Raw genomic sequence first — 27,700 nt, 5'->3', positions numbered from 1 at the left:
GTAACAAAAAGGGCAGATGGGAACCAAAATGCTGGTCGGGTGGCACACTATGGGAATCACAGAATTTTAGTTTAAGTATTTGAACCTCACCCTTATTTATATAGGGCACACCCCTTTTAGAGGTCCCCCATCCCTCACTTTGATCATCCTGCTTAAAGACCTGCAGAGCAGGTTACTTTTAGTCAATGCGAGGGGTGAGGTAGGATCTGATGAGGAAGCTCGTTAGCAAGCCTTCCAAGTGCAACATGGTGGACCTACCCCCTATTCCTTTGCATTCCTGCATCCTGAATTACATGGGAGGGCTTTGGTTTGAAGAAGGTGCGCTTCGATGTTTGGAAGGAGAGATTGACATGTATAAGACCACTGCTTTTTACATTTTTTTAATTTTTTTTTTTTTTAACACAGAACACCCAGCAAATTATTGCTATGAAAACAATATTTTCCAACTTTTTCAAGTAGTATAGCATGCATATTTGCTGCAAGTGACAAACGTCCCACCACCCTGCGTAATGAATTTACCAGATTGGACTTGGCGAGAGATTAGTAAAATAACGCTGGACTTGCTACCTCCAAGTCCTGACTGAAACACAGTGGAAGGTGGAATAGGGCACCAAATATATGGTTACCAACCCAAATATTGTATTCCAGCACCATCATGTTAATAACATTTTCAAAATCTGAAAATGTACACGGAGTAGAGCAGAGAGCAACTCATCAAGTGCACCAGAGGTTTATATGAAGCCGTTGGCTCTGCAGCAGTCCTGCATTTAGGCTTTATCAGGTCTCGTCAAACAAACGGGCTATAAAGGCTTCCTCTAGCTGAAGACGTTTTACATTGCTTGGCAATGTATTACAAATGTCTTTGGATTTTACTCTACCTACAAACCTCCTCACCAGAAGTATCCATGAAACTGATCTTCGGCAGGGAAACTTGCTAAATATGCTCCTTGCAATCTGCTCTTATTTCAGAGAAAGTTGTGCTAGAAATGTGTCTTTTTAGAACCAACTAGGAGACACCTGCTGCATGAATCAAGCTGTCACATATTATGCTTGTTAGTCCCAGCGGTTTCTGGCGGGCTCGGACGCATCGAAGCCAGGCCGCATCTACCATCCTAGATAGCATGAGTACGATACACTTGTCCAATAACCTGTGCTCAGCCTTTGGTAGCTTGGCATAGAGCAGTCAGGTGTACCCTCAGGTTCAAAGTGTAAAGTATTGGCATAACCCCCACCCTCGCAATTCAGTGTGTACGCTACAAAAGGCTCTACACTATATGTATACAAATCTGGTCTTTTTATTACACACACATTGAAATTCAAACAACATACACATTGGATATATACTTCAAAGTTGTATGCAACTGTCAAACTCTTCCATTATCAGCAGAAAGGCATGAACATATATGTACTAGTCATAGGTATTCACTTGCCCCGTTATCCCCTCAGCCTCGTAAGCAACATAAACCCATGTGCATACTTCCCCGAGGTGTTCACAATCCAAGCAATCCCCCCCCCCCCACATCAAAAGCAACAGAAACATAACATGCAAGCTGTTCAGAGGTATTGTACGTTACCGCTAACACATTAGCATAAACAATGCCATTCCAAATATTGAATACCCATACAGTTGTAATGGTCAAGAAATCACTACGCCTCATCACCCAGCCACTCAAACTACACCAGCCAACGCTACACGTTGCTCCCGTTGGCGATACTGATTAGATTGACGAGAACACCTAAAGCAGAAGGAAACAGTTACATGTCTGCGTCCATCCAGATTTGATCATCAGGCACCCAGGGGCACCTTCACGAGTGAGGGATCACTATCCCCCTCATAGGCAAAAAAACTGACACCAGAAACTGGTGTGCTTTTAATTTGAAGAATGTTTTCTCCTCTGGTGGAGGTGCAAGCCGCAGTTGCTCCTGGCAGCCAGCCGTGGGTGTACACAAGGCACAGTATTCTCTCTCAACAACAGAGTACCTTGCGGTGTGGTTCCAGAGAGAGGGAGCCGGCGACCTCGGACTGAGGCTGATGACAGGCACTGCTGTCTTTCCGATCTGAAGGTCGTAGACAGCTTAGGCTGTCAGCTTGGGTCCCGTGGACTTAGCAAGCTTCCCCCAACACCCCTCGGACACTACATGCTATGGATTGCAAGCTAGCACAGGTTTCCGGTTCTAAGCTCGGGTCCCTCGGACTCAGCAAACTTCCTCTGCACTTCTCACACTATGGCACTCCCAGCTGGGCCGCTGACTGTTATGAGCACACTCCACGGCACAGTGCGTTTGCTGCACACCTCAGGACAGTCCTTTTCCCAACTGACAATCACTTCCATCTGTTTCTGCCGCACCCCGCGTGGTCCTTATGATCTTGTGGAAACAGGGAGATCCATTCTGTCCCTGGGATGTCAAGGATAGGAGGCCAGCCAACCAGCCCATGAAGAGTGCTTGGGGACCTGGGCCATGACAGTTGGCAATTAGCTGCAGGCCAGCAACATCCAAGCTAAATCCACCAAGTGATAGTCCCCTTCCTAGAGCACGCCTAGCCCCAGGCCACCACAAGTCTGCATATAATCCAGTTGCAGTTCCTGCTGCCCAAACAGTTCCTCTTGTCAATTCCCCAGTGTTGAATCAGCATATTATGGTTCCAAACCTCAAAGTGTCGCTAACTCCTGATGGCAGAGTCCCAGGAGTTATACCCACAATGGCCTTTGAAGATGAGATCAGCTCAAAAGGACACCTTTGAAATGCACAGTCCCTCTCCACATGTTGTCCTGTCTGCCATCCTACTCCAGGAGGCTTCATCATTATCTTTAGTGGGGCCAATACCAAGCCCCTTGGAATACAGATATCAATTCCACATCCTCTTAACCATTCCAGGAAGCCCCCCTCAGTCAGAGGTCTGCAGTCTCCAATGAGCCCCTAGTTTATGGCTGTCTTAACAGGAATGCACTATTGTAGCTGTACCCCCAGCACCCAGGTGTGGATTGGAGACAGGTGGACAGGCACACAGAGCCATGAGCACATAAATGTCCACTTTCCCAAAGTGATATTTCCACTGTAGTAATGTTGAATCCACTCACACCCCTGGAGAGGATTCACCATTATTAACTCATCGGTAGAGAGCAATATACTGCTACAATACAGCTCAATAGTCTTTCCACAGATCCCCCATGTCAATCCAATGCAAAAAGCAGGCCCTATCGTATCGAAGACACCATCTTGTGCTATTCACTACCAGTGCATGTAGCGCACACGCACACATGCGCTTCCTCTTCCAGACACTGCACTCTACCACCAGGGACTACTCCGATATAGCGAGAGATGTGCAGAACCTTGGGAAGTAACTTTTTAAATGCCAAGCAGAGTAACAGTAACCTACGCACACAGGCCCCGTCATGGCAAACCTGTGGCACGCTTGAAGAGCTACCTCTGTTAGTGGCACGACCAGTGCTGCAGGCCCACGGAGGATCATTTGAGTTACATGTCCTAGGTATATGTCTTACCCCTAGACAAGGGACTTATAGCCAACTCAATTCAGAAAATCATGTATACGCTTATCACTGGTATGTATATGACTAGCACAGCGCTTTGACACTGAATGGCAGTGTCAAAAGCGCTCAAAGTCCTAAGGCTAGCACATCGATCAGCAGAAACCCGGGAGGAACAAAAGCAAAAATTCAAGGTAAAGCACCCTACAAAGGGCTATTTCCAACTCCACTTTAGTCTTGATTAGCCCCATTATGGAGGCTGACAAGGGGTACGTATTTGCCAGGTAAATGCTTTGACCACAAATGGTAACCATAATCATATGGTCCTAAACCAAGCTACTGACAAAATGACACTCCTCACAACCACACCACGTGGCTGTCCAATTGGCAATGTGCCATTCGCAAGCCTACAATTATACACTCCCTCTTAGCTGCACAATTCTACTGTCAGGTGCTAGAGCAGTGATACTCAAAGTAAAGCCCTGGGGCCGCCTGCGGCCCTCCTGACCTTCACATGCGGCCCCAGGGTTAAAGCAGCACTGGGCTGCTGTTTACTTCAGAGAGCACTAACCTTCAGAAAGATGTTAAATAAATGGGGAAGCTTTTATTTACAAGCTAGCTGAGGTAAAGGAAAATAATTTAATAAAGTATCCTGCAACATTTAACCACCCACAAAGCCCCTCTCTGATCCTGATAGCATCAATGTGGCCCTTGGGCTCACCACGGACCATACTTTGCACCCCCTCGGAAAATGTTTGTGCATATCCATGGGCTAGAGCATGCTCTGCAAAGCTGTCTGCATAGGCACATGTATGCAGCACACATGTTCAACATGTACGGCCCAAACAATGTCATCTTCTTGTGACCGTTTCCACAACCTCTCAGAAATGTAAGCTAACGAGCATTAAAATACCAACCAGAAAAAAAAACAGACACAATCAACTCCATGTGATAGAGCAATTGGCTAGCAAACTGCATTACAGGTCCTGCAAATGCTATGTTTCCATTTCTAGCTGTTCGATCCGTTAAGCTGGCTAAAAAGAAAAATTGTTCGCCGTCATTCCGTTCCCTTCCGTTTTATTCCATTGCTCCCAGCTTCGTTTCCAATCGAAAGAAGTGAGGTTAGTTTGGGCTGAATTGACAGCCTTATGTTAATTTCTAAATTTAAATCTAAAATTTGTAATAGAAATTGGTGGAAGAAACTGGCAAGTATACTGAAGTTCCAGCAGTCTGAGCTTTTTCATCCACTCTCTCACGGTGAGGTTCAATATGTTATCTTCCCTAGGCCCTCATAAGCAATATGTGAGCTGATGAGAGGACTTGTAGGGGAAGGGCTTGATAAAAGTGCTTAATGATACTTTCCTGCCTGGTGCAGCATACATGTACATCTCACTTACTCGCGGCGATGAGGAACAGTAATAGAATACGCTCTGCAAAATGCATCTTGGCGAGTATGTTCCACACCTGCATACAATTCAGTGGTGGCTGGTGACTTTTTGAAAATGGCGAGCCATACAATGTTGTTCATGTCTTTGACAAAGCAAGTAAATGAAACAAGCGAGCTCAACTCGCCCAAGGAGGGTTCTTAAGGGGTCAGGGGAAGAGGGATGGAGGTGGGGGGGTCACAAAGGTTCTCCCCGAGAAAATATTAATAGAGGACAAGAATAAGCTCTACTAGGTTATAGTGAGCAACCTCTCAGAAGAAATATAAATGGAACGATTTGTGGCTTCTATGGAGCCCAAAAACGTGTGCCTATTATGTGGCAAGATATAATGTTCATTAAAACAGATGTGGATACTTAATGACTGGAAAGCAGTTAAGAGTTTCCATAATCGAGCACTGCTCAGTGCCACATCAGGGCAGCTGTTTTTTTATTGGATAAACTCTTGGTAATTAGCTAAACATGTAACGTCCCACCTCAAGCCCCCACTTCAAACCCTTTGGACGGCACCAGCCAAGGACTGCAAGAAATCCTAGAGGGGCAAACTGTGAGATAATGGATGTCCTATTCCTTTACAATACAGGAAAGCATAAACATCTTGCATAAATAGGGGGGTACGAGTAATCTAAAAGCACGAGAAGCCAGGACAGCCTTGGGCCAGCTGCATACATGTGTAAAGTGGAAGACGCACGCTATTAAGGCATGTAGGGGGTGCATCCAACCTCGGAGCACATACAGCCAGTCCAGGTGCGGCTCTGCTTTCATGCGGTTTATTGCTATAAAGAGAATGAGAGAGGCTCTTGGATTGGCTTGACCAGGCAAACTCACCGCTCCATCGGAGAATGGTAGGGCGTGTCGTATTTTAAGGTCGAACTACGCATGTCAAGCTGACCGTAAGCAAGGGTCCAGCCTAACAGACATGCATACTTCAACCCTCAAATCATAACAGTGACTGACTGTCACAAAGTGATGGGCCATGCCACTGCATAACACTGCCTTTCAGCAGCTTGGCCTTGCAGAAATAAAATGTCAAGGGAAAGGAACAAATGGCAATGCAAATGATGTGAACACACAAATAAATAGTTTAATTATCTGCTATGCGTGGCAGATTGCCATGATGGGGGGGGGGGAGCAATGCTCAAATGCCTGTTTAAAGAAACAATTGCTGATACAATAAAACACTATTTTTAAATATCTTTAAAATAGGTTGAATAGTAATGTCCAGGGTAAATGAAAAAAACGCACAAACCTAGATTTAAACAACAACCACATATCATTAAGTGTCATAGTTGGCATAGGCCGCTGGCATGAAAATCGAAATATCTAGGATGTACTGCTCCACTCGTAAGTGAGCCACATTACGACCCCTCCAGAAAACTAAAGAGGTACAGAATATACAATGGCTTTTATGATGTTACCACAGCCCTTTTAGACAAAATCAGAAATAGATGTATGTAATATTTATTAGATTTGATTTTAGTGATTAAGTACACAATATTGTGTCATTAAGTGGCAACTGTGTTGAGTCTAGTACCAGCCAATACACCGTTTAATATAGGGTACCCCTAATTGAGCACATTTGTGAAATTCTGGTGAATTATTTACCTATTTTAAGAAATGTGAGTATTAGTTGAGGGCTGGGGTAACTACCCGCCTCAAGTAGTGTTCAACCCCTATCACGGTGAATCCCCAAAGTTACTATTTTAACCTATGCTCACCCCCTAGTACCTATGGCAGACCAGCTTAATTTAGAGCAATGTATCAAGTTTTGTGCAGTCCCAAAACAGTTAAAAAGTCAAAATGCTAAACAATAATAATCCCATACCGAATTAGAAAAAAAAGAGCAAAATGTAAAATAATATGACACTAAATTACAAAAATTCAATATCTGGATGGAGATGTGCTTTTTAAAAGTTTTAACTAGAAGTAGCACCAACAACCACAAAGCATCAAGGACCATGAAAGGCCGTGGTAGAACAGAACCTAGGCGCAATTAGAGGCTGACTGCAATGAAATGCGGGTCGGATACACAAATCCGGCTCGGCTTGGTCTAAGATTTACCTTCTGACAGAGGCTTTGAAGCTCAATCCATCACAAAAGTACACTTCCAAAGCCCTGCCAGGACCTCAGGGTAAGCATTTGGAGACTCACAGGGTGTCAGGCAGAGGCCAACAACAGGGTCCAGTGCAGGTCCAGTTGCCACTGATCTGCTCAGTACACCCAGGAAAATGGCTATTGCAGCTCGTTGTCTCCCTGTAGCCACAAAGGAGGTCAGCCAACCAACCCCAGGAATCCATTTCTTTGTCCTGGGTACAAGAGGGAGCAGGTCCAGTCCTTCAGCCTCCTCTCAGATCACAGACAGCAGGTCGAGTTCTCTTCTGATCTTCTGCAAGTTCAAAAAGTGTTCTGAAGGGGGTGCTTGGAGTTGCCACATTTATTACTGGAGCCGGCTCGGGCATGGGATGACTCCTGGGCACATCCTAACTAATGGGGTAAAAGTCCTTAGGACAAACCCTAATCAGTTTTTCAGTGCTTCCTGTTTGCCAACTACAGGCAGGTCGAACATGTCATGTGTCAGGGCACATTCAATATAGTGAAAGTCTTAGGCCACACTCAACTTGGGGTGAGGACTGTGGGTATGCAGGCGGAGAGTATTATGGTAATCCTAGTGCCCTCTCACATATAACACTGAAACTCAGTTTGTGGCAGCCACTGTGCCCCCAACAAAAACAAACGACAGAAGTCTGGCAGGAGACACAAAGGGTTCTCCAACAAGCAGACAGTGGATACAGAAGAATTGTCTTAGCATCCCGTTCTCTCCCTTTCAAGTATGCCACAAGTGGCTCAACAGACAGATCAAGCAGAATGTGACACGAAGGTCAAAATGATGCCCACAGTCCCCACCCTGTTTATTCAGAAGAGTTCAGAGGAGACATCACTGTGCATTCAGATCTGCCTATTGTTTGCTCCTGGGAGGCTTTTCACACCTATTTAATGATAAGCACAGGCTGAAACTGGCAGAGAGTTATGCAAATTAGCCTTCTGACAGTTCAGGCAGATAATATGTATTAAACATACTACTTCACCATTGACTTGGACTTTTAATAACTATTAAAAAAAAGTTGTGTTTAATTATTTTTCTAGCCCTTCCTTTTACCTTGATACAACATTAGTATTTTAATGTGTACTCCAGTTTTCTATGTAGGACAGGGAGGCCGGCCACAGTGAGAATAGATTTTAGGTGCTTGTCTCTGGAGGGACATGGTAATATTTATTTTCTAGATGTCCCACTTCTAAATACTATGTACTCTACCTTGTGGGCAACAAGGGATGACTTGCGAATATTTAAAAGAGAGGGTTTTACCTGTCAAAGGCGTTCATTTTGACAGGTCTCAGTGCATGAGTTGGACTGTTACAATGAGGGTGCAGTGGTAAGGCTGAAGCCATGTGTGCACTGCCACTATAGTGTATGACACAATAGGTGCTGCAGTCCTCTAGTGGCATTTAACTTCCATGCCCTGGGTACATTTTGTACCATTTACTAGGGACGTAAAGGCAAAAGAAATATACCAATTACGAGTTTGCCAATTCCACCATGATTAAAGGGGGAAGACAGGCACGGGGATACTAGTTGGCAGGGGTAAAGTGCACAGAGTTATATAGCCAGCAAAATTATAGGATCCAGCAAAAGGTGAAAAGTCTAGAGTGATCACGCAAAAGAGGTGGATTTCTTACACCAATAATTTAGCTCCTTCTGCAGGAAATACCATTTTGAAGCAACCCAACAGCCAGTGAAAAACAACAAATAATAAATGTAATTTTTGTAGTAATTCAAATTTGCTTCAGTCAACAATTAGCAATATTATATGAATAAGCACTGGTGACTGTAAGGTCCTTTAAGCTTAAGTTAGGTGTGACAAATATCTTTTGGGTGGAGACACTCCCTGCCCTGATTACTTGAATCAAGGCTGGTGTAATTTTTCCTTGGTTAGGCCCTTTAGCAAACTCAGATGCACTGCCAGAATGGACGTGTATCTGCATTTGGGAATTCTGCTTTAGAGTGAACTTGTGGGCATTTCTGCATAGTAAACTCTTATAGTAGGTAAACAGCATCCTCTTAAAGGAGTGTGTACATTTATGTGTCACTTGATGCAAGGTTACCATCACAAAAATGCTAACAACTTGTCGAGGTCGATAATAATTTAAGTGTATAGGAGGAGCGGAGGTAACAGTCACATATTGCAAACACAGGAATAATACATATTGAGCAAGTTTGATGCTTTATCGGTCACCTCCAAGATGGTCATAAGTGCCGCTTTCTTTAGTCAAAATGCACTAGGTACCTCAGAGTAAAGTTGAAATAGTTTGAATCTAGGAGTCGATATGGATGAGGATTTTTCATATCCATTTTATAAATAAATATTAAAACTAGCAGACTGTTAAAGGCACAATATACCTATAGAAGCAATAGATCGAATTTTTCATTTTAAGTAGTTTGTCTCATAAGATGAAACCCAGCAGAAAATGTGTCAAACCTGCTGATGAATAAAAAGAAAAGCAATTTGAGGCACGGTGACCGGTAAAAAAAGATTGTTAGTTTGTGCCACGATGTTCCAATGTAGATCTTTAATACTGTGCAAATGTTTTTAACAACGTGATAAAAGCTGCACAGACCAACGTTTCATACTGGAAAGAATGCAATCTCCTAGCCTAATGCATTAAAGATCAAACGTGGGGTGCTCCTAATGAGCACATTCACAGTCGTCTAAAAATGTCAAACTAACATACGGAAATCTTTCAATTTACTACCAATGTCGGTTTGAATTCACACAACTTTGAAAGAGAAAAATGTTTACAAAATGGAGCATCCGCATTGAACAATATAATATAACAATTTCAAATATAAAAGAAAATGAAGTTTTAAAAATAGAAACGATGTGGTAGAAATGGATAGTACTGAGTAACCAACCTTATTGAGGAATTACTCTACTCAAACCATTATGGGTATTATGTTTTGAAAATGTATCAAGTGTTTCTAAGCAGACAATGAGATGGTCATTCAGATAACAAAAATAAGGTTGAATATCATTTCATAGAAAAAAAATTCATTGAATGCCATTACCGAGAAACCATTTCATGTAAACTTTTTAAAGGAAATTTTCAGAATAAATGGGATTTACCTTTTCATAGAAACTAATTCATAGAATGTCTCTTTGGTCAAAATTGTCCTTTAAAAAGATTATTTTCAAGTGTAAATACAATTATTGCAAGTCTTACTTTCAGAAACAGTTTTATCTGAGATATTTATTTCAAGCATTTACTTCAGTGGACATTATTTCATATCTTCACAGTGTCAAACTCTTAATTCAGATGCTTTTAATTTGCTGACCCATCCATCGCTGACCCCTGACAACCACCTATCTCTAAAATACAATTTCACTCACTAACCCTCCCCTAACTCCACCCATTGCTGAACCATCAAAGCCCCTTTCTACACCGAAACCTCACCCATTCCATGCTCCTTAAAACTCCTCAGCACACCCAAACTCCACCCATCCCATAACCCTTAAAAACACTCACCATCATTAATCACCAGCTACTCATGACTAATAAGAACTCGTCACCCTAAACGACTCATCCCTGAATCCTTAAAACCCCTCACCAACTTAAATTCCACCCCATCCTCAACCCTAAAAACTCTTCACCAGCACAGTCGCTACCCATAATTGTACCTTAAAAACCATCACCAGCCCTAAACTCTGCCCATTCATGGACCCTAAAACCCCTCAACACCCTTAGACGTAACCCATTCCTGAAACCTAAAACCACCTCACACTTAAACACCGCTCATACATGAACCCTAAACACCCTCACCACTCCTACACTTGACCCATCTCTGAACCCTAAAAAAACCCTTTCTATGCCTGAACTCAAATTATTCCTGACCCCAAAAATCCCTCATCACCTTAAACATTATCCATGCCTGAACCCAAAAACCCCACAGTACTTCTAAAGTCCACCCAAGTTTAAAGAATTTTGGATTTACCTTTACAATTATCTTCCCTTTAAAATGTTTCCTATTTTTTTTTTTTTGTATTTCCTTAAAAAACTAAATTCTTAAAATTGATTTTTCCATGATTTGGTTTTCTCCCATGTGGTTTCTAAGTTTTCAATTTTCATTAATGCACATACATCACACAAATAACAATGGCAGATGTCGTACCTGTGTGAGCCGAGAGTGGTGAATGAGGTCGTGGGAGTGCTGGTGACTGGCTGTTTCCGATTAAACTTTTACGGTTACTCGTTCGGCAACTGTAGAAAGAGCAAAGAATAAAAAAGCATTTAAAACGATAATCTGTTACTTAAATGCATGTACTGCAATACATGTTTGTTATATTGTACATTGTTTTCACTGACTTTAACCTCTGAAATAGGAAACAAACAATTAGAAGATTTCAACATTTGCATAAGTTAAAAGTTTGCACTTTCTATTAGAGTCAATTAACTTGTTTACATTGTGTATTTACTAACATTAGCAGTGCCATTCCCATGCTTGCATGTACAAGGGCTTCCGTTGGGTGGTGCTGCAAAAGTTGGGGGGTGAGCTTGAGAACACGCACAAAAATGTTTGAAAAAATGACTTGCTTTCGTCAGCCAAACTCCCTCCCTAACCCTTTCCCTTGTACTATCCTCCCACACAATATGCAGGATAGAGAGTATAAAAAGTGTGGAGTTCTGTATTCTCCTCAGGGTAAACAGAATGCTTACAGATACAGTGAGTAACAAGGACCTCAGGTTATATCGCTTTCCAGTGTCAACACAACTAGCGATGCATTTAATTCAATGCCACAGAAGGGCCCTCGGAAAGCCGCCAACACAGGCAGACTGTGCATAAACAAACAGTGAACGATTCAGGATAACACAAATATAGGTTGGCTGCCAGTTCTGGTTTTATCTAAATACTGCTCATCATCTTCCACTCTCATGGTTGACATTGCTTCCAGCAGCTCCTTTAAGTTATTGCCACTTTCAGTTTCAGAAAATCCTCTTTTGTGAGATTGGATGAATGAAGAACCAGGCCCATCAGTTACATCTTCTACAGCAAGTTCAGCTAAGCAGACCGTTAGTTAGAGTGAGTACCACATTTAAGAACTTGGAAGATCCTGAAATGGTAGCTTCATTCATAAACGTGATATTGTTTTCCTTAAATCTACAGTGACATCTCTCATCTCGTTAAATCTTGCTAACGTAGATGGCACAATGTCCTGAAACATCAAGTTGGCATTCAGCATGAAATAGTCAAGACAAGCGTTTCCTTGTACGTTGCTCAGAATTTCCTCTTTTACTTTGAAGTAATGAACTCAGTTTATATGTGCTGGTTTACATCTATCCTTTTTTAAGTTTGATAATGTGAAGTCACTCTGGGTCCATAAAACTGTATTCAACTCTGGTTCCATTCAACCGTATTTAAGACAATTCTGGACAATGGAGCAGCTCGGAATTTACACATACTGCTAGGGCTCATCAGTCTTGACCATTGTAGGAATACTATCACCTGAAGCTGGTTTCCTCTTGAGTGATTTTCTTCATCTTCCATCAATAAAGTAGATATTTTCTTAGGAGCTCTACTTGATCCACATTTAGATTCCTTGTATACCAGCTCTGCTGCAGTAGTCTCAAGACTTTTCACAAACGTATTTCTTTCTTAATTTCTTTTAGGAATCCCGCACGATACTCGAGGTTGTTGGGCACAGTTGGAGCCTTGTCTGGAAGATGTAAGGCACGCGGTTGATCTTGGGTCATCTTACAAGGAGGTTGTAGTGCGAGAAGGAGCTCCTCGATGGAGGTAGAATATTGACTTTTGCTGTCAGGCGGTGAAATTTTGTCTGACTATTTTCATTGCCCTATTTGCAGACACTTTGAACAAAAAGACGGAGTCCTGCCTCTGAAAACTGGCAATCCAGAAAGCACTGTCATTTTTTTAAGGGGTGTGGGCAACACTCAATGACTTTGAATGGGAGTTTAATGGTCCTTCAAAAGCCTATTGTTGAGTCAGAAGTAAATATTCCACTTAGCTATTTTTAGGTCTGACATTAACTAAGACCCTTTTTTCATAAAAATTAGTTAAAAAAAATATATACATATTTATACAAACATAATGGGTATTTAAGCCAATTCTCTTCAGTGATTGTTCTGTTTCAGTGTGATTCACATTTTATTTCTGCCCACCACAGCCTACAATATGAGGACATTGATCAGCCCACTGTGTCCCATCTGAGTGAGTGAGAGCAGTTTGTCCTAGCACAATGTCACCATCCACACTGGAAATAGTATCGGTCAATATCAGGGAGTTTTGGAACAAGACAACACTAAATAATTCCAAGCAATCACTGCTTCCATCATTAAAATAAGTTTTGATGACCTTCGTAGCAGACGGTAGATAGCGTGACAGGGTACTGTTAATATGGCTGCCACGAGAGCGAGACTATAGTCTTATTTTCCCCTTCATGCTGCTCACTGCTCGGCACTTCAGCCCTGACCCCTTAAGAGCTTTGGTGGGTCATCGTGACAAAGTATGTCTTGCCCTGAATACTGCAGTTTGCAATAGAACGCTTTTCAAAGCTAGGAAAATTGCTTACCTTTGTTACCAGTATGTACATAAAGCAGGTAAAAGCTAAGAATTGCGCTCACTTTCTCATTGTATTCACCTGTCAGGGCTTTTCACATTAAGACAATGTGCATTCATCTGCAAGGACTTCAGAGTGCAGCTTTTCTGTGAGAAGTGTGCTTTTACTAAAATTGCGATCTCTGGAAGCTGCTGTGGCTTGACTGGGGGTTCTGAGATCCACTTTCAGTACATAAATGATCATTGGTATCTTCTTAAAAGTAACAAATTGCTGGCTTTGATTCTTTGCACAACTTTCATTCAACAGCAGGTGGTTTCGCATTTTCTATGCGGTGCTATGATATAACCCCATGCATGTACCTCGGCAGAAAATAATGTCTCATCAGAATTGACGGATGACAGCACAGTTCAAGCTCAAGCTCATCATTGGAACTCACAACTTAATCATATTCTACATAGGCGACACCCAGTTCATCCTCTCGCTCACTGAAGACCCATCCACCACAAGGAGCAACTTCCACAACTGCATGACGAGCCTCGCCGACTGGATGAAGACCAATTGCCTGAAGCTCAATATGGACTAGGTGAAAGTGCTGATTTTTGGGAACACCACCTCCCCGTTGATCAACACCTGGCATCCCTCTAAACTTAGACCTACACCGAAACACCAGGTCCACAACTTCGGTATCATCCTGGACAGCAAACTCATGATAAAACGGCCATTTAACGCAGTCTCCTCTGCTTGCTTCCACACCCTCCACATGCTCTGAAAGATCTTCAGATGCTCCCTGTCAACACCAGGAAAGCCGTCACTCAAGCCCTAGTCACCAGCCCGCTGGACTACGGCAATGCGCTCCTACGCAGGACTCACCACCCAACTCCTGAAGAGCCTCCAAACGATACATCACTCAGCTGCCAGACTCATTTTCGACCTCCCCAAACAGACCCACTTCACCCCCCCAACCTCAAAGACCTTCACTGGCTCACCACCCAGAAAAGATAACAATTCATGATGTTGACACATGCCTAAAAGGCCCTCCATGACTAAGGACCAGCATACATCATCCACCGCCTAAACTTCCACAAACCCACCAGACACCTGTTCTGTGCCTCCCTCGCACTCCCTGCATCAGCTGAAGCAACAGTGGAGGATGCGCCTTTTTCTACCTCACCGCAAAGTCCTGGAATGACCTCCCCTACACCTCTAAACATAAATTCAGAAAAGGACTCAAGACCTGGCATTTTGACTGATCCCAGAAAGCCTGGATACCTTCACGGGTGATTAGCTGTGCTCTACAAATGAGAGTTGATTGATTGGAACACATCACATATTGTATAGCTTAGTTTCTCCCCCTGAATCTGTACCCTAGTTGCACACTTGAATAGCTAGACTTTCTTGCTGGATATGCACCCTCAGTTTAATGCCACATAATAAAGTTAAACTGAGTTCAAAACTATTTTACAACAAATATCTTTGTTGCAAACAGAAGGAAGTTGACACCGGGGAAAGTCACCATTTGTGATTCTATTTTTGAACGTCTTTTATGAGTAAAATCATGACAGTGTTTGAACCCGTTGCCCATCATCAACTCATGAGTTGGCTGGCAGTTCTGCCAGTTATAACCAACAATCTGGAAATATTATTTAGCATGCAAGTATACCTCAGTTACGTAAATTCTCATCCCATCGTAGCATTGCAAGTACAGAACAGGGCTCGTACTCTTGTTACCAACCTTAATAAAGTATTTGTGGTGTGCTGCAACTCATGACTGAGTTCCAGGAAGTCGGATTAGCCTAACATCCTTTGGAGTCAGTAAATTGAGTACCACGAGTTAGTTAATGACAACACCTATCTTTTACAACATTTAGAAATAGCAGAAGTGAACATAAAGAACCATATTTAAAGTGTATTACACCCACAGCCTCCTCTCACTTTGAGTGACAGCACAAGCCCTGTGCACATTGTTCACAGCTGCATAAAGACAGTTCCTTTCTCTTCAGTGACAGAAGATTTAAGGTGGAATTTATTGTAAATGTTATTTGACCTAAAATGCCTATGTGTTGTTCTTACCCCTCAGATGCTCAGTTAAATTGTTATTTATATATTGTCTCAATTTCAAAATTGCTGTTCCAACGTGTTTAAGTGACATTGTGGCTGCCTGCAATATCAGTGCTTCACTGGGTGATAACGTCTTGTTACTATCATAAAAAGTAAAGGCAAATTCATTGCACAGCTGAAAGGCGTCATTTTTTAAACACATATGTACCAGAAGCCTCATCAGTGAATGTTTTTCAAATTTAACGTTTGTAACGCAAGCATATGGCTGCTGCACTTATATGGCTTTCTTTTTCTGGCATATGCGTCCAACTAAAATGTAAACAAAAAAAATGAACAACCATTGTCATTGTACCTGTATGCTAAGGCCAGCTGAGCCTGGAACAGTGACTTTTGAACTAAGTGTAGTGCCGACATAGATAAAGCTGTGATTTGTGTTTTAGGAGACTCTCAGTTTATGGCTCCAGCAGCAATGGTGTCTCCAGAGTAGTTGGTATGTGATGCAGCAACCAATGCTTCTTCCCTGGGAGTATCTCAAAGGGCTGTGATGTTGGCTCATGAAACAGATAAACTGCTGAATCGCTAGTTGACGAGTAAAACCGATTTTGACACCCTTTTCAGAGACAAATGACAAACGTGCACAATTTGTGCTCGCTGTGTGGAAAGATGAGAATTAGGTAATGGAAAGACTTAGTTACTGCATTGTCAATGCATGTAGAAGAGCATAGAATAGGCAAAACTACGGGCTGATTCACAAAGGTAATCTGAGACAAAAGTCTAGCTTTACAACTTTTGGTATTCACAGGAGTCATTTACGAGTCGTATCTTTACGTCCGCAGTCGGGCCGGAATCTCTGCACCCTGGCCATACTCTCCGCACCCGGGCCGTCGTACTCTCCGGCTTGGGCCGTACCGTCCGGCTGGAGCTGTACTCTCCGGCTCAGGTCCGAAAAAATGTAATCAATAGGCCAGAATGCAATTTTTACAAAAGGGAACATTAGGAATGTGTAATAAATGGTAGAGGAGGTCATGAAAATCAGTTTGGGCAGGGGAAAGGGCATGGCCGGACACTACATTATATCCCAGAAAGGTTTGCTCCTTTGCATCTTGGTACACCCAGTGCACAATTTGCGCTCCCCTCAGTGTTAACTCTGGTGTTAACACTACAGTCAACACTAAGAGGAGCAAACTTTTCTGGGTTATGCTGTAGTGCCTGACCAAACCATTTTTCCTGCCAAACAGTTTTTAATAACCTCCTCTACTATTTATCACACGTTCCTAATGTTCCTTTTTTAAAAATTGCATTCCAGACCATTGATTACACTTCATCCGACTCGAGCCGGAGTGTAGGGTTCCAGTCGGAGAGTACAGCCCGTGTATGGACAGTACGGCCCGGGTGTGGAGAGTACGGCCCGAATGCGGACGAACAGATACAACTCATAAATGACTTCTGTGAATAATAGAAGTCGTAAAGTTAGACTTTTGTCTCAGATTACCTTTGTGAAGCAGTCCCCTACATGTTGACTAACTCATGTTTACTAAAATGTTTTGTAATATTCATATAAAATGTAATCTAAACATGAAAAGTGGTAACTTAGGTGTTATACTGGGTTCATTAATCATGCTCTTTAATAATGAGGTATGTGAAAACTCACGTATAACTAATGTAAGATTAACAAGTATTTTGTGCAAATGGGAAGTTTCATTACAAACTCCATCTTATAATTATGTGAAAATGTGCACCAAGTGTGAGATAGTAAAATTTGGTGCTGCACTTATGCACTACATAATAATGATCTGATTTTTTCACAGTATGATCTTTATATATGTGCTAATGTAATGTGCCTAAAATGAAAATAGTTTTTAAGATTTTGAGATAACGTTACATGTTGGTACTTTTGAAATGCAATAGTACGTTATAATTATACATGTCATTTATAATGGGACTAACTTGCCTCAAGCATATATATAAACACCGTAAATCAAATCGAAATGTCATAATTTAAAATGAAAATGCATATTTTAATGCTTATATTCTTGCTTATATTAGGCCAAATTCAAATAGGCCTGTCTGCTTATTGAAGCACATATTTCCTTTTCCTCTTGCTAGAATTTCTCCATGGGAGAATAGCTCAGTATTTCAAATGTATTGCAACTGTAGCCTGTACAGGAGTTCCCATGCACATACAAGGACCATTGGATACAATTATCGTTACACCAGGAACATCTGACTGGGAAACTGCTCATTAGAACTTGTTCATGTGCCTTGTTAAAGGATCTTTGTTTAAAGGTCCACCTTCCGGATGATCTGATCATTTACGTAACCTGAAACGCCTACATTCCCATAAAATATGTCTTCTTTATGTCTCATGACAAGCTTCCTATACGAACTGACCAATGGAGTTAATGGTCTGATCTGATGAGGTAACCAAGGAGGTGGCACCCCGAAACTGAGAACTATTATCCATTGGGTTGATGACTGGACCACCACATTCCTTTTGCCAACTTTCGCATGGGATTCTTTCCTGTCGGATTGAGAGACAACTTTCGAACATGCGGCCTCTTCTGTTTGGTGCATGCGCGGTGTGTGTTATTTCTGGACTTCTTTCCCCTTGGGAGAGAATCTTTGAGCTGATATGATTAATGCCCTTTTCTGAACTCTCCTTCTAGAACTTTGGTAATTGATGGCCAAGAACGATAAATATGATTAATTTAAATGCCTGAGACTGATGTATTTACTTCCTATATTTAATGATACATCCTAACCATTTAAAGATCCTGTTTCTGTCTCTCTATGACTGGTCTCCAGTGATTGATTGAGCATTTCCATAGCCTTACGGAGGGTTTGGAATTCTAATAAAGAGGTTTCTAGCCAACAGGTCCTAATGTTACTATTTTGCATAGCTTTAACTGAATTACTTGTGTGCATTATCCCAGCATGTCTACATTTCTTCAGGAGATTTCATGTAGCAGTAGTAATTCTGTACTTGTATGACATAGTTTTGAGAGTTATATACATTAACTTGATTACTAGTTTGTAAGCCAGTTATCCAATCCTTGGCCCTCATTAGATACCTTGATTGGATCCCCTATATCCAACCCCTCTCGTCACGGTTCAAGATACATCAGGGGACCGAAATAAATGGTGCTGAGGTGTAATGACAGGAAAATTTAAGATCAAAGCAAAAGGGCCCAGTGGCCCTACACCATAGTATTTGTGTTTCGGCAGGAGGGAAAGGTGTGCCACACCCATCAGTGGCATCCCTGCTGACCTGGTCCTTACTGATGTAGAAGAAGCACTTGAAGTACCTGTCATTCACGTAATAAATAGACATTTTCTCTGAGATGTACTCCACTCCCGAAACATCATCTACTTCCAGGACTACCATATACCTGTTCCATACACATAGGTAAATATCTTCACACTGCGTTAGAGATATTATTTACATTCAGATTGATGCAATTATAGTACATTTTGATTGCTTCATATATTTTCTGATGAACTGGAATGGACAATATTTCATAATGTTTAAGGCGTATGAACTGTTGACAGGATATATATATTCCAACCGGGAAGAGTTACAACTCCCCATGTGCTTCTAGAATTAAATTTGGATTGTGGATATTCTTATTCTAGTAGCACCTTTTAGTTTGGACTAGATGCGATTTAGTAGACGAATATGATCTGTCCTATCTGATTAAGATGCAGGAACGTATAATTGATTAACTTTACATTGACATGATTTTTGCAAATAGCATCTCTTTTGTATTTTTTCTTTACTGATCTTTTGTAGAATAACAGTGACTAAATAGAAGTTTTTGTTTACTTATGATGCAATTCTAACAGAAATGAAATCTTTGATCGCTTTTACTTGTTTACCTGTTTGTACAAAGATGTGCATGCTTCAGTAATGAGCTTTGTTGTGCCATGTCTGTATCTTCTTTTTATCTGTATTTTTAAGCAAGCTAAAAATTTGATATGAGCATTGTGCTTCACTAATAGATAATGAATTTCTGTTTAATGCTCTTTAGGTTTCAATATGAGTATCCTTGTCAATGTTGGTGTATCCCCAAATGAAATGAATTGATTGGGATCTTTTTTGCATATGTATTGATGTGGGTAACTGGTTCTGCTTTCATGTTCTGGTTTTATAGTGACTTTCTGGAAGTGTGTATAAGGCCTTGAGGAAGCGATAGATATCGCGAAACCTGTGTTAGCCATTTCAGAGGGACTGAATAAATTTGAGGATTGTTGTAAAAGATTTGTTACTGCTCGCATCTTTGAAACAACGGATACGTATGAGAGTGAACAGCGCTGCTGGTCAAAAGCAGCGGGTCTGCCTCGATTGTGGGATTTTTTCTACTCTCAGGATGCTCTAAGAGCTAGCAGTTAATGAGTAAATCAGACAATCAAACTGAAAAGTTGCACAAGTAACTCGGGCAGAAATGTGGATTTGCATTTTTGATATTTTCTTTCCTGCTCTACGGAGAAATCTTTTTCCATTTAGGTAAAGCCTTTTCCACATAACTCCATGAACTTTGGGGTGATTTACATATATGAAAACAGTGATACCTTAGCTTTTTCAGAAGTAACTTTACAAGTGTTTTCAAGATGGAAATGACCATGGTACATGCTTGGTAATATTTACAAACTCATGAGTTTGTGGGCGTTCAATGTCATATACACGGTCAGCCTCCTCAAACTAAAGGGCAGAAAATCCTTGGCATAAATGGATTAACACCATACGTTTCTATAAGTCCTCTTATTATGATAATGTAACCAAAGAAGTGACATTTATAATTACAGATCTTTGCACAAAAGATCTTGTGAAACGATCCATAAAATACGTAAAATGCACCAATGTCACTTTTTTTCAGCTAGTTCCATTCAAAATGTGCATTTGACTTTCTTGGGTTCCTGGAAGGTTGCCTATTGTCCAGAAGCTTTTTCTCTGATGGCTGATTAAAAAAACAAAGGTAAATCACATTTTATAATGGCAAATTTTCAACTGTAAAAAGTTATGATTGTAACCCCCCGTCTACAGTAAATATATTCTTTATAAAATAGACTTAAAAACTCATATGTCCAATATTTTCCCACTATTTTTAATAGTTTCGAATTGCATTAAAAAGGTGCTTAAAAGTCACAGTTTAGACATGTAAACAGTTAACCCATTTCGTGATCCCATCTATGCAATTCTCATTATAGGGTGCCATTGTTTTCTGTAGCAAAACAAGCTGTAAAATGATCAGCCAATCTGCAGGACTGAGCAGTGTTCTATTTTAAGAGCTGTAAATGAGCCATCACCAGAGCAGAGCGATAGACGTTTACTCCACTGCTCCAGTCACACGAGCAGCTGCACCAGGACAATCTCAAGTGACAACTGCAAACTGCTCATCCATCCTCTGAGCAGCCTTGTCTCCTGGCTACTCACGTGCAATCCATCATTTTAATGCACATAGCGTTTCCCACAGACAGCATGCCAAGGTGTCAGAAACCACCCGCCACCCTTGGTACAAGGGCGTGATGTAAGCTGCTGCAGCCTCAGCAGCACAGGGGCCCCCATTCAACCATCCAATGAACTTCTGTGAGATATGGAAGACTAGGGGTGCCCTCCTTCACATTCTGCAGGGGGCCTCATTCAACCCACATCTAATGAACCTCTGTGAGATACGGAAGACTGAGGGGCCCTCCTTCACATTCTGCAGGGAGCCCCATTCAACCATCCAATGAACTTCTGAGGTATGGAAGACTGAGGGGCCCCCCTCCACATTCTGCAGGGGGCCTCATTCAACCCACATCTAATGAACCTCTGTGAGATACGGAAGACTGAGGGGCCCTCCTTCACATTCTGCAGGGAGCCCCATTCAACCATCCAATGAACCTCTGAGGTATGGAAGACTGAGGGGCCCCCCTCCACATTCTGCAGGGGGCCTCATTCAACCCACATCTAATGAACCTCTGTGAGATATGGAAGACTGAGAGGCCCTCCTTCACATTCCGCAGGGAGCCTCATTCAACCATTCAATGAACTTCTGTGAGATATGGAAGACTAGGGGTGCCCTCCTTCACATTCTGCAGGGGGCCTCATTCAACCCACATCTAATGAACCTCTGTGAGATACGTAAGACTGAGGGGCCCTCCTTCACATTCTGCAGGGGGCCTCATTCAACCCACATCTAATGAACCTCTGTGAGATACGGAAGACTGAGGGGCCCTCCTTCACATTCTGCAGGGGGCCTCATTCAACCCACATCTAAGGAACCTCTGTGCGATACGGAATACTGAGGGGCCCTCCTTCACATTCTGCAGGGGGCCTCATTCAACCCACATCTAATGAACCTCTGTGAGATATGGAAGACTGAGGGGCCCTCCTTCACATTCTGCAGGGGGCCCCATTCAACCATCCAATGAACCTCTGTGAGATACGGAAGACTGAGGGGCCCTCCTTCACATTCTGCAGGGGGCCTCATTCAACCCAAATCTAATGCACCTCTGTGAGATATGGAAGACTAGGGGGTCCTCCTTCACATTCTGAAGGGGGCCTCATTCAACCATCCAATCAACCTCTGAGATACGGAAGACTAGGGGGGCCCTCCTTCACATTCTGCAGGGGGCCTCATTCAACCCACATCTAATGAACCTCTGAGATACGGAAGACTGAGGGGCCCTCATTCACATTCTGCAGTCGGCCGGTTACTTTGCATTAAGACACTGCAGGCTGCAAAGTGTTTTTATCAACACAACAATCTGCCTAAATCGCCTCTGATCTCACTGTACTGTGCGGAGGGTATTCCAAAAATGCGGAACTCTGGTGGGTAAAAACTTTATTATTTACATTTCTTGATATCAACAATTATTAGTATAGATGGATATCTACTTCAAGGAGCACATTTATGAAATTGTCCCTGTTGATATATTGCTACTAAATGCACAGAGACACAAATGAAAGAGCAGTTGCATCTCTGGGCAGTGGTATTAGTGGATCTATGGGGGGGGGGGGGATCTGCGAATCCCAAGACGAGGCCCCAGGAGGATCATTTGACTCCAGGATTGATTGAGGCTATGCCCTGAATCCGCAAATTCGGGTTTGGTGTAATGTTTCTGTAACGGACAGTAAAGATTTCCATGGTAGTTAAAATGGGCAATGCTGCTTTTTCGGGCCATTTCCCATTAATTACTCCACCCCAACATCCTCTCCTCCACTGTTCCAACCCGATCAGGAGAAAACTTGACATGCCTAACCTATAAACCGGGCAAACTTTTGTATTTTAACTTCTGTGCAGAATCATCAAAAGCCAGTGGCGTAGCAAGGTCAGGTGCGGAAATTTTCTTGTCACCCCGGCTTGACAAAATGGAAAAATATGTGTTTAAAACACATATTTTCCCCATTTTGTAACACCCCCCTCCCCCCCAGTGATTTCTTGTCACCCCGTCTTGACAGGATAGCAAAATATGTGTTTAAAACACATTTTTGCCATTTTGTCACGTCCCTCTGTGATGACACCCGTGGCGGCCCGCACCCACCGCACCCCCCTTCCTACGCCACTGTCAGAAGCGGCACAGTAGTTAGCAAAATTAAAAAAAACGCTTGTCTGCAGAAGCTCTGAGCTATCTATACATATTCGCCATATAAGAGACAGAAGGGAAGACAGATAACATATAGCCACGAAATATAGTCTAATAATACCATGAGGAGTTCTGGTGGCATCATAAATTACAAAGCCAGAAGTTTTGTAAACAGCATCCAGACCCTCGATATGTTAATAAAAACAATTTTCACATATTACCATTTACGTACTTCTTGCATTACATGTTAATTGTAGTATAGTTAACTTGAAAAGTTTTTTTTTCTAACAGAATAATCTTTCTTGAAAAGAGTTTGTAATGTACTACACTAATTTCTTAGGTGTTTTCCAGTAACGTGAAGAGATCCAAACCTAATTATGTAGTCAAGAATGTATAATTTCAGAAATTACAACCTTTGCGCTGTTACAACGACGATAACAACTGTCACAGATTGAAACTAGAATGTTCAAGTTTTGTTTACTTTTGAGATTGGACAATAGTCAAGGACAGTCAATTATGCAATTCTGTGGCTACACATTTGCTGCATAAGTATGAATTTATCATTTCAACAACAATGAAGATTTCACTCAAACTGATCAAAATAATACTGCCAGAGAATGTGGCACATAATTTGCATTTGCATGCTGCATAAATGATAATCATACCACATAATTTGGTCCTTTATTGGCTCATAATTCATCATTGAGGAAATAAAATGTATATTTCACAGGGGCACGTTTCCCAAACATAGATTTTTACAGAGCAGCATTTTTATTTTTGAGCAACAAAGTTACTAAAAAAAAGAGATTTTTATGTATAGTATGTATGCAGATACACAGCGTGTAATAGGTTATTTATTATCATTGTCGAGTATGGAGAGGGCAATGCCCTTGCCTCCCTCAACAGTAAATAATATTTGCAAATCTGTGCACCTGCATGTACGGTTTATGCCATGGCATTTATTCATGTACATTTGTATTTAACGAAAAACAAAATTCAAGGGTTTAAATATGTTCAATAAGGTAAAATCCCAGTGCAGCTGTCTACTGACTATTAGGAGAGTTGGTTCCCTGTTTAAAGTACTTATTTTATGCAGTCTGTGAGGCACAAAACAATATTTTTTCTCACTTTTATATTTTTTTTTTTTACTGTGCAGTGGTACAGCGAAAAAGCATATATATACACACACAGATACATGGGTAAAGTTTAAGCCTTCTTATTGACTATCTGCCAGTGATTTCAAAAATCATATTTCACATGAAAGAGTTGCGAATGCAAATTATTTTTCGTAATTCATAGTGCTGACTTAATTTGCGGGATAGTTAGCTTCCCTAAACAAATAAAGTAAAAGCCAGCATTTCACCTTTCATTCAGTGCTGCTATATAAACTATTCTTTCACAATAGTGCTGCTTAGGCCATGAACCAGCACACCTGATAAGCTCATCCTTGCAGCCCCTTCCTTGATGCCAGCTTCTACCAATGAATCCGCCCCAATACATGAAAATAAACTCAAAATTCTGTCAGGAAAAATGTACATTATCCCACATTCCACTTTATTTTCTTTCTTTATATATTTTGTGTTGCACCTACTCTCATGGGCGTTCGCAAGAATGTTTTCAAGGGGAGGGGCATAATAATTCTTTTTTATTAAATTGCGCTGCCAGTATCATACCGGCAGCATGATCTTAAATTTTTTTTTTAAGAGCAAGTTAAAAATCCATGGGTGGGGATAGATGTGGGGAGGGGGCAGGTGGTGGGAGTGGGGTGCACCCCTTTGGACCTCCCCCCCCCACTCGCCGACGCCCATGTCTACTCTCTACTGTCATTGTAGTACGAAAGAAAAGCACATTTTAGAATGCATGTTTTTAGATTGCTTACAATGCGCTTTTCATTTCTAATTTGATTGATAATACACATTGCTGCATTAAATACATTTTAAATATATGCTGATTATCAAATGTTCATAAATCTTTCTAAAGAGTACTAAAACCAGTTAATAAATAATAAGTTGCCTGTAATTTGGTCCCATATAGCCGCCAACTCAATGGCAATACATTTCTAAACCAGTATATAAAATCGCAAAACTAGGGAAATGGGGAAAGGGAATATCCATAAAACGGGATGGACTACAGAGGGTTGATTGGGTTTTATGCAGCAGAAGACCTTCTGCAGAGACACACCTCACTGATAAGAAGCAGGTGAATGACTGGCAGAGGAGGGTGGTTGATACAAGATATGGCAAGAGAAAAACTTTAATAAAGTATCATTTGCGTGACAAGTTTTTCACCTAAAGTCAGCACCTGTTCGGATCATTTATAATGATTTCATTACAGAGCCCCTGGTAATTAATGCTGGCACTGTAGATGAAGATGGATCCTTGACTGCAGGTCTCTGGGGAGCCAAGCACAGACAGGGCGGCGCAAGGCTGCTCGCTCCCCGACGTGCACGGCATCTCCAGAACATAATGGAGTTCTGCAAAAATAGATGTTTATCAATCTTAAGTGATCATAGCGGTATACCAATTATTTTTGAAAGTGTAATACTTCCGAGACACTCTTCCTGCTGCAAGCTGCATGTCAAAGCTGGCAGGCTACACTCACGGCACAGGGGTTTAAATCAAGGCGCAATCCCCAGGCCTAGGAGGAGAACAGCCAAACTGCACGCTGGAGTAGGACTAATTTCAGGGTAACCTACTCCAAGCGTGCACTGCCCCCACGCTTGATGCTCGTTGTAAGAAGTTACAGACCGGGGGCTGTTGGTGTTCATCAGTAGCATCTGACATTTTACATTAGTCATCGACTGGATAATTGCTACAGCACATTTTATAATACATAGAAGATCTGTGTAGAGGCCCACTCTAGCAATTACTTGGAAGACGTCCTGTATTTGCATGCACAGTCGCTGGGTTTATTTGCTTCAGTGTCCTGTCGCGTGAAGTGTTTGCTGCTCGCCCTGAGAGCTGGCACCTAACAGCACTGTGAAGGCAGTGTCTTCAAGCTGAAGGCTGAACAGCGGCCTGCCTAGCTTCTAGTGGGACATCTTGTAGTGCCATCTTATCTTTTCAACTTTGTTGATCCTGTTAACTAGCTAATAAAGAAGCTACCTGCAGGAACATCAGAGACCTGCACTTCTATAGGCACTTTACAGCAGTCATCAAGCCGTCCCTACTGGCACTTCAAAACAGCAACAGTATGCACTACTAAGGTAAATAACTCTCTAGGGCCTCTCTCCCCACAGGTGCTTTGGCACTGAGGTTTGCTTGCACAGCACTGTCCTATACAGCGAGGACCAGAGCTGCCATGTGGCTCAATGTAAGGCGTTGGGCACTCGCAGCCTTTTATCCAACCCCAATTTGCATTGTGTAACTCAGTTGTGTCTAGTCCTGTAAAGAGGCAGCCATGAGTTCAAGTGTGCTAGCGCTGGCCAAAGATGTTACACTAGCCCCTAGGCAATAATGAAAAATATGTTTGTGTCTCCCTGTAGCACAGTGTTACTAATGCTCCTTTGGTGTATGTATTACGTATTAAATCACAAGGGGGGTGGGGCGCGATGATCCATTCAGCTTCCAAATAAGGTACAAAGATCAAAAGAAGGGGGGAAATGGACCACTTGTACCTGCGTTACCAGGGTAGTTAGTTATTGGTGCCTTTCATAAAAAACCCTCATACAAGTACGTAGGTGGAAAGGTGGTATATCTTCGTTCTCCGCCTATTCGTAACGTGACAGCATCATCATAGGGTTTATTTTTCAGTATGCTGACCTCCACCTGGAGGTGAACCACTGGTATTACAGTAGTGTCCAGAGACCAAAAATATCTGAAAAGTTAAGTGCTCAATGTGAAGTGAGGTTAAAATTCTTTCTTCATCCACTCTGCGACGGCCTTCATTCCCTCGTGGAGGTTGGATTTGGCGGTGGCCGGGTCCTTGGTGAGGGAGATTATCAGCTGGGTGTCATCGGCATATGAGATGATGTTGAGGTGGTGCGCTCGGACGATGTTGGCGAGAGGTGCCATGTAGATGTTCAGTATAAGGAGGAATGGCATCCATGTGCTCTGTTGTAGAAGGTATAACCAATATTGCTACTTCTACGAATTAAACTGCACCATTGATCATTAAAATCGAACGTTTACCTTGCAGGTTCAAAGCCATAAACCATGAATTGCTCGGAAGTGTGTGCCACCTTATAGCCATTTGTTCTCACCTGATTGGAGAGCAAATTCAAGATGTCCCTGGTAATTCATCAGGCAACAGTAATTAGCCAACGTATATCATTTAACCGACGTGAGACGAGTGGCCCATCTCACATAGCAGCGCCTTGGTGCAATCATGGCTTACATTTATTACTATGATGTGTAGTTTAATGGGCTCTTCCTTCTGGGAACGGCCTTAGTACCCAGTTCTAGTAGTATAAGAGAATCTGAGCACCCATATGTACCACCAAAATTAAAGCATTTAGTATTCACATACAGTATCCACATATGTGAAGAAAGACTGTTCTTTTTGAGGCTGTTCAATCAAC

The 27,700-nt window shown here is 42.0% G+C and overlaps 1 protein-coding gene across 11 annotated transcripts in view; it reads right to left on the bottom strand.

Annotated features, from left to right (window-relative positions):
• MAST4 (microtubule associated serine/threonine kinase family member 4) overlaps window positions 1-27,700 on the bottom strand; it is a 1,731,733-nt gene that overhangs the window by 400,711 nt on the left and 1,303,322 nt on the right. For all 11 annotated transcript variants that reach the window (XM_085631988.1, XM_085631996.1, XM_085632003.1 and 8 more), the window contains one exon: window positions 11,154-11,242. In XM_085631988.1, coding sequence (XP_085488114.1) covers window positions 11,154-11,242 — 89 coding nt within the window. The remainder of the gene's footprint in view (window positions 1-11,153; window positions 11,243-27,700) is intronic.

The sequence above is a fragment of the Triturus cristatus genome, chromosome 2_1, assembly GCF_964204655.1.
Source record: "Triturus cristatus chromosome 2_1, aTriCri1.1, whole genome shotgun sequence".
Taxonomy (NCBI): domain Eukaryota; kingdom Metazoa; phylum Chordata; class Amphibia; order Caudata; family Salamandridae; genus Triturus; species Triturus cristatus.
This window is presented reverse-complemented; position numbering and strand designations above follow the sequence as displayed.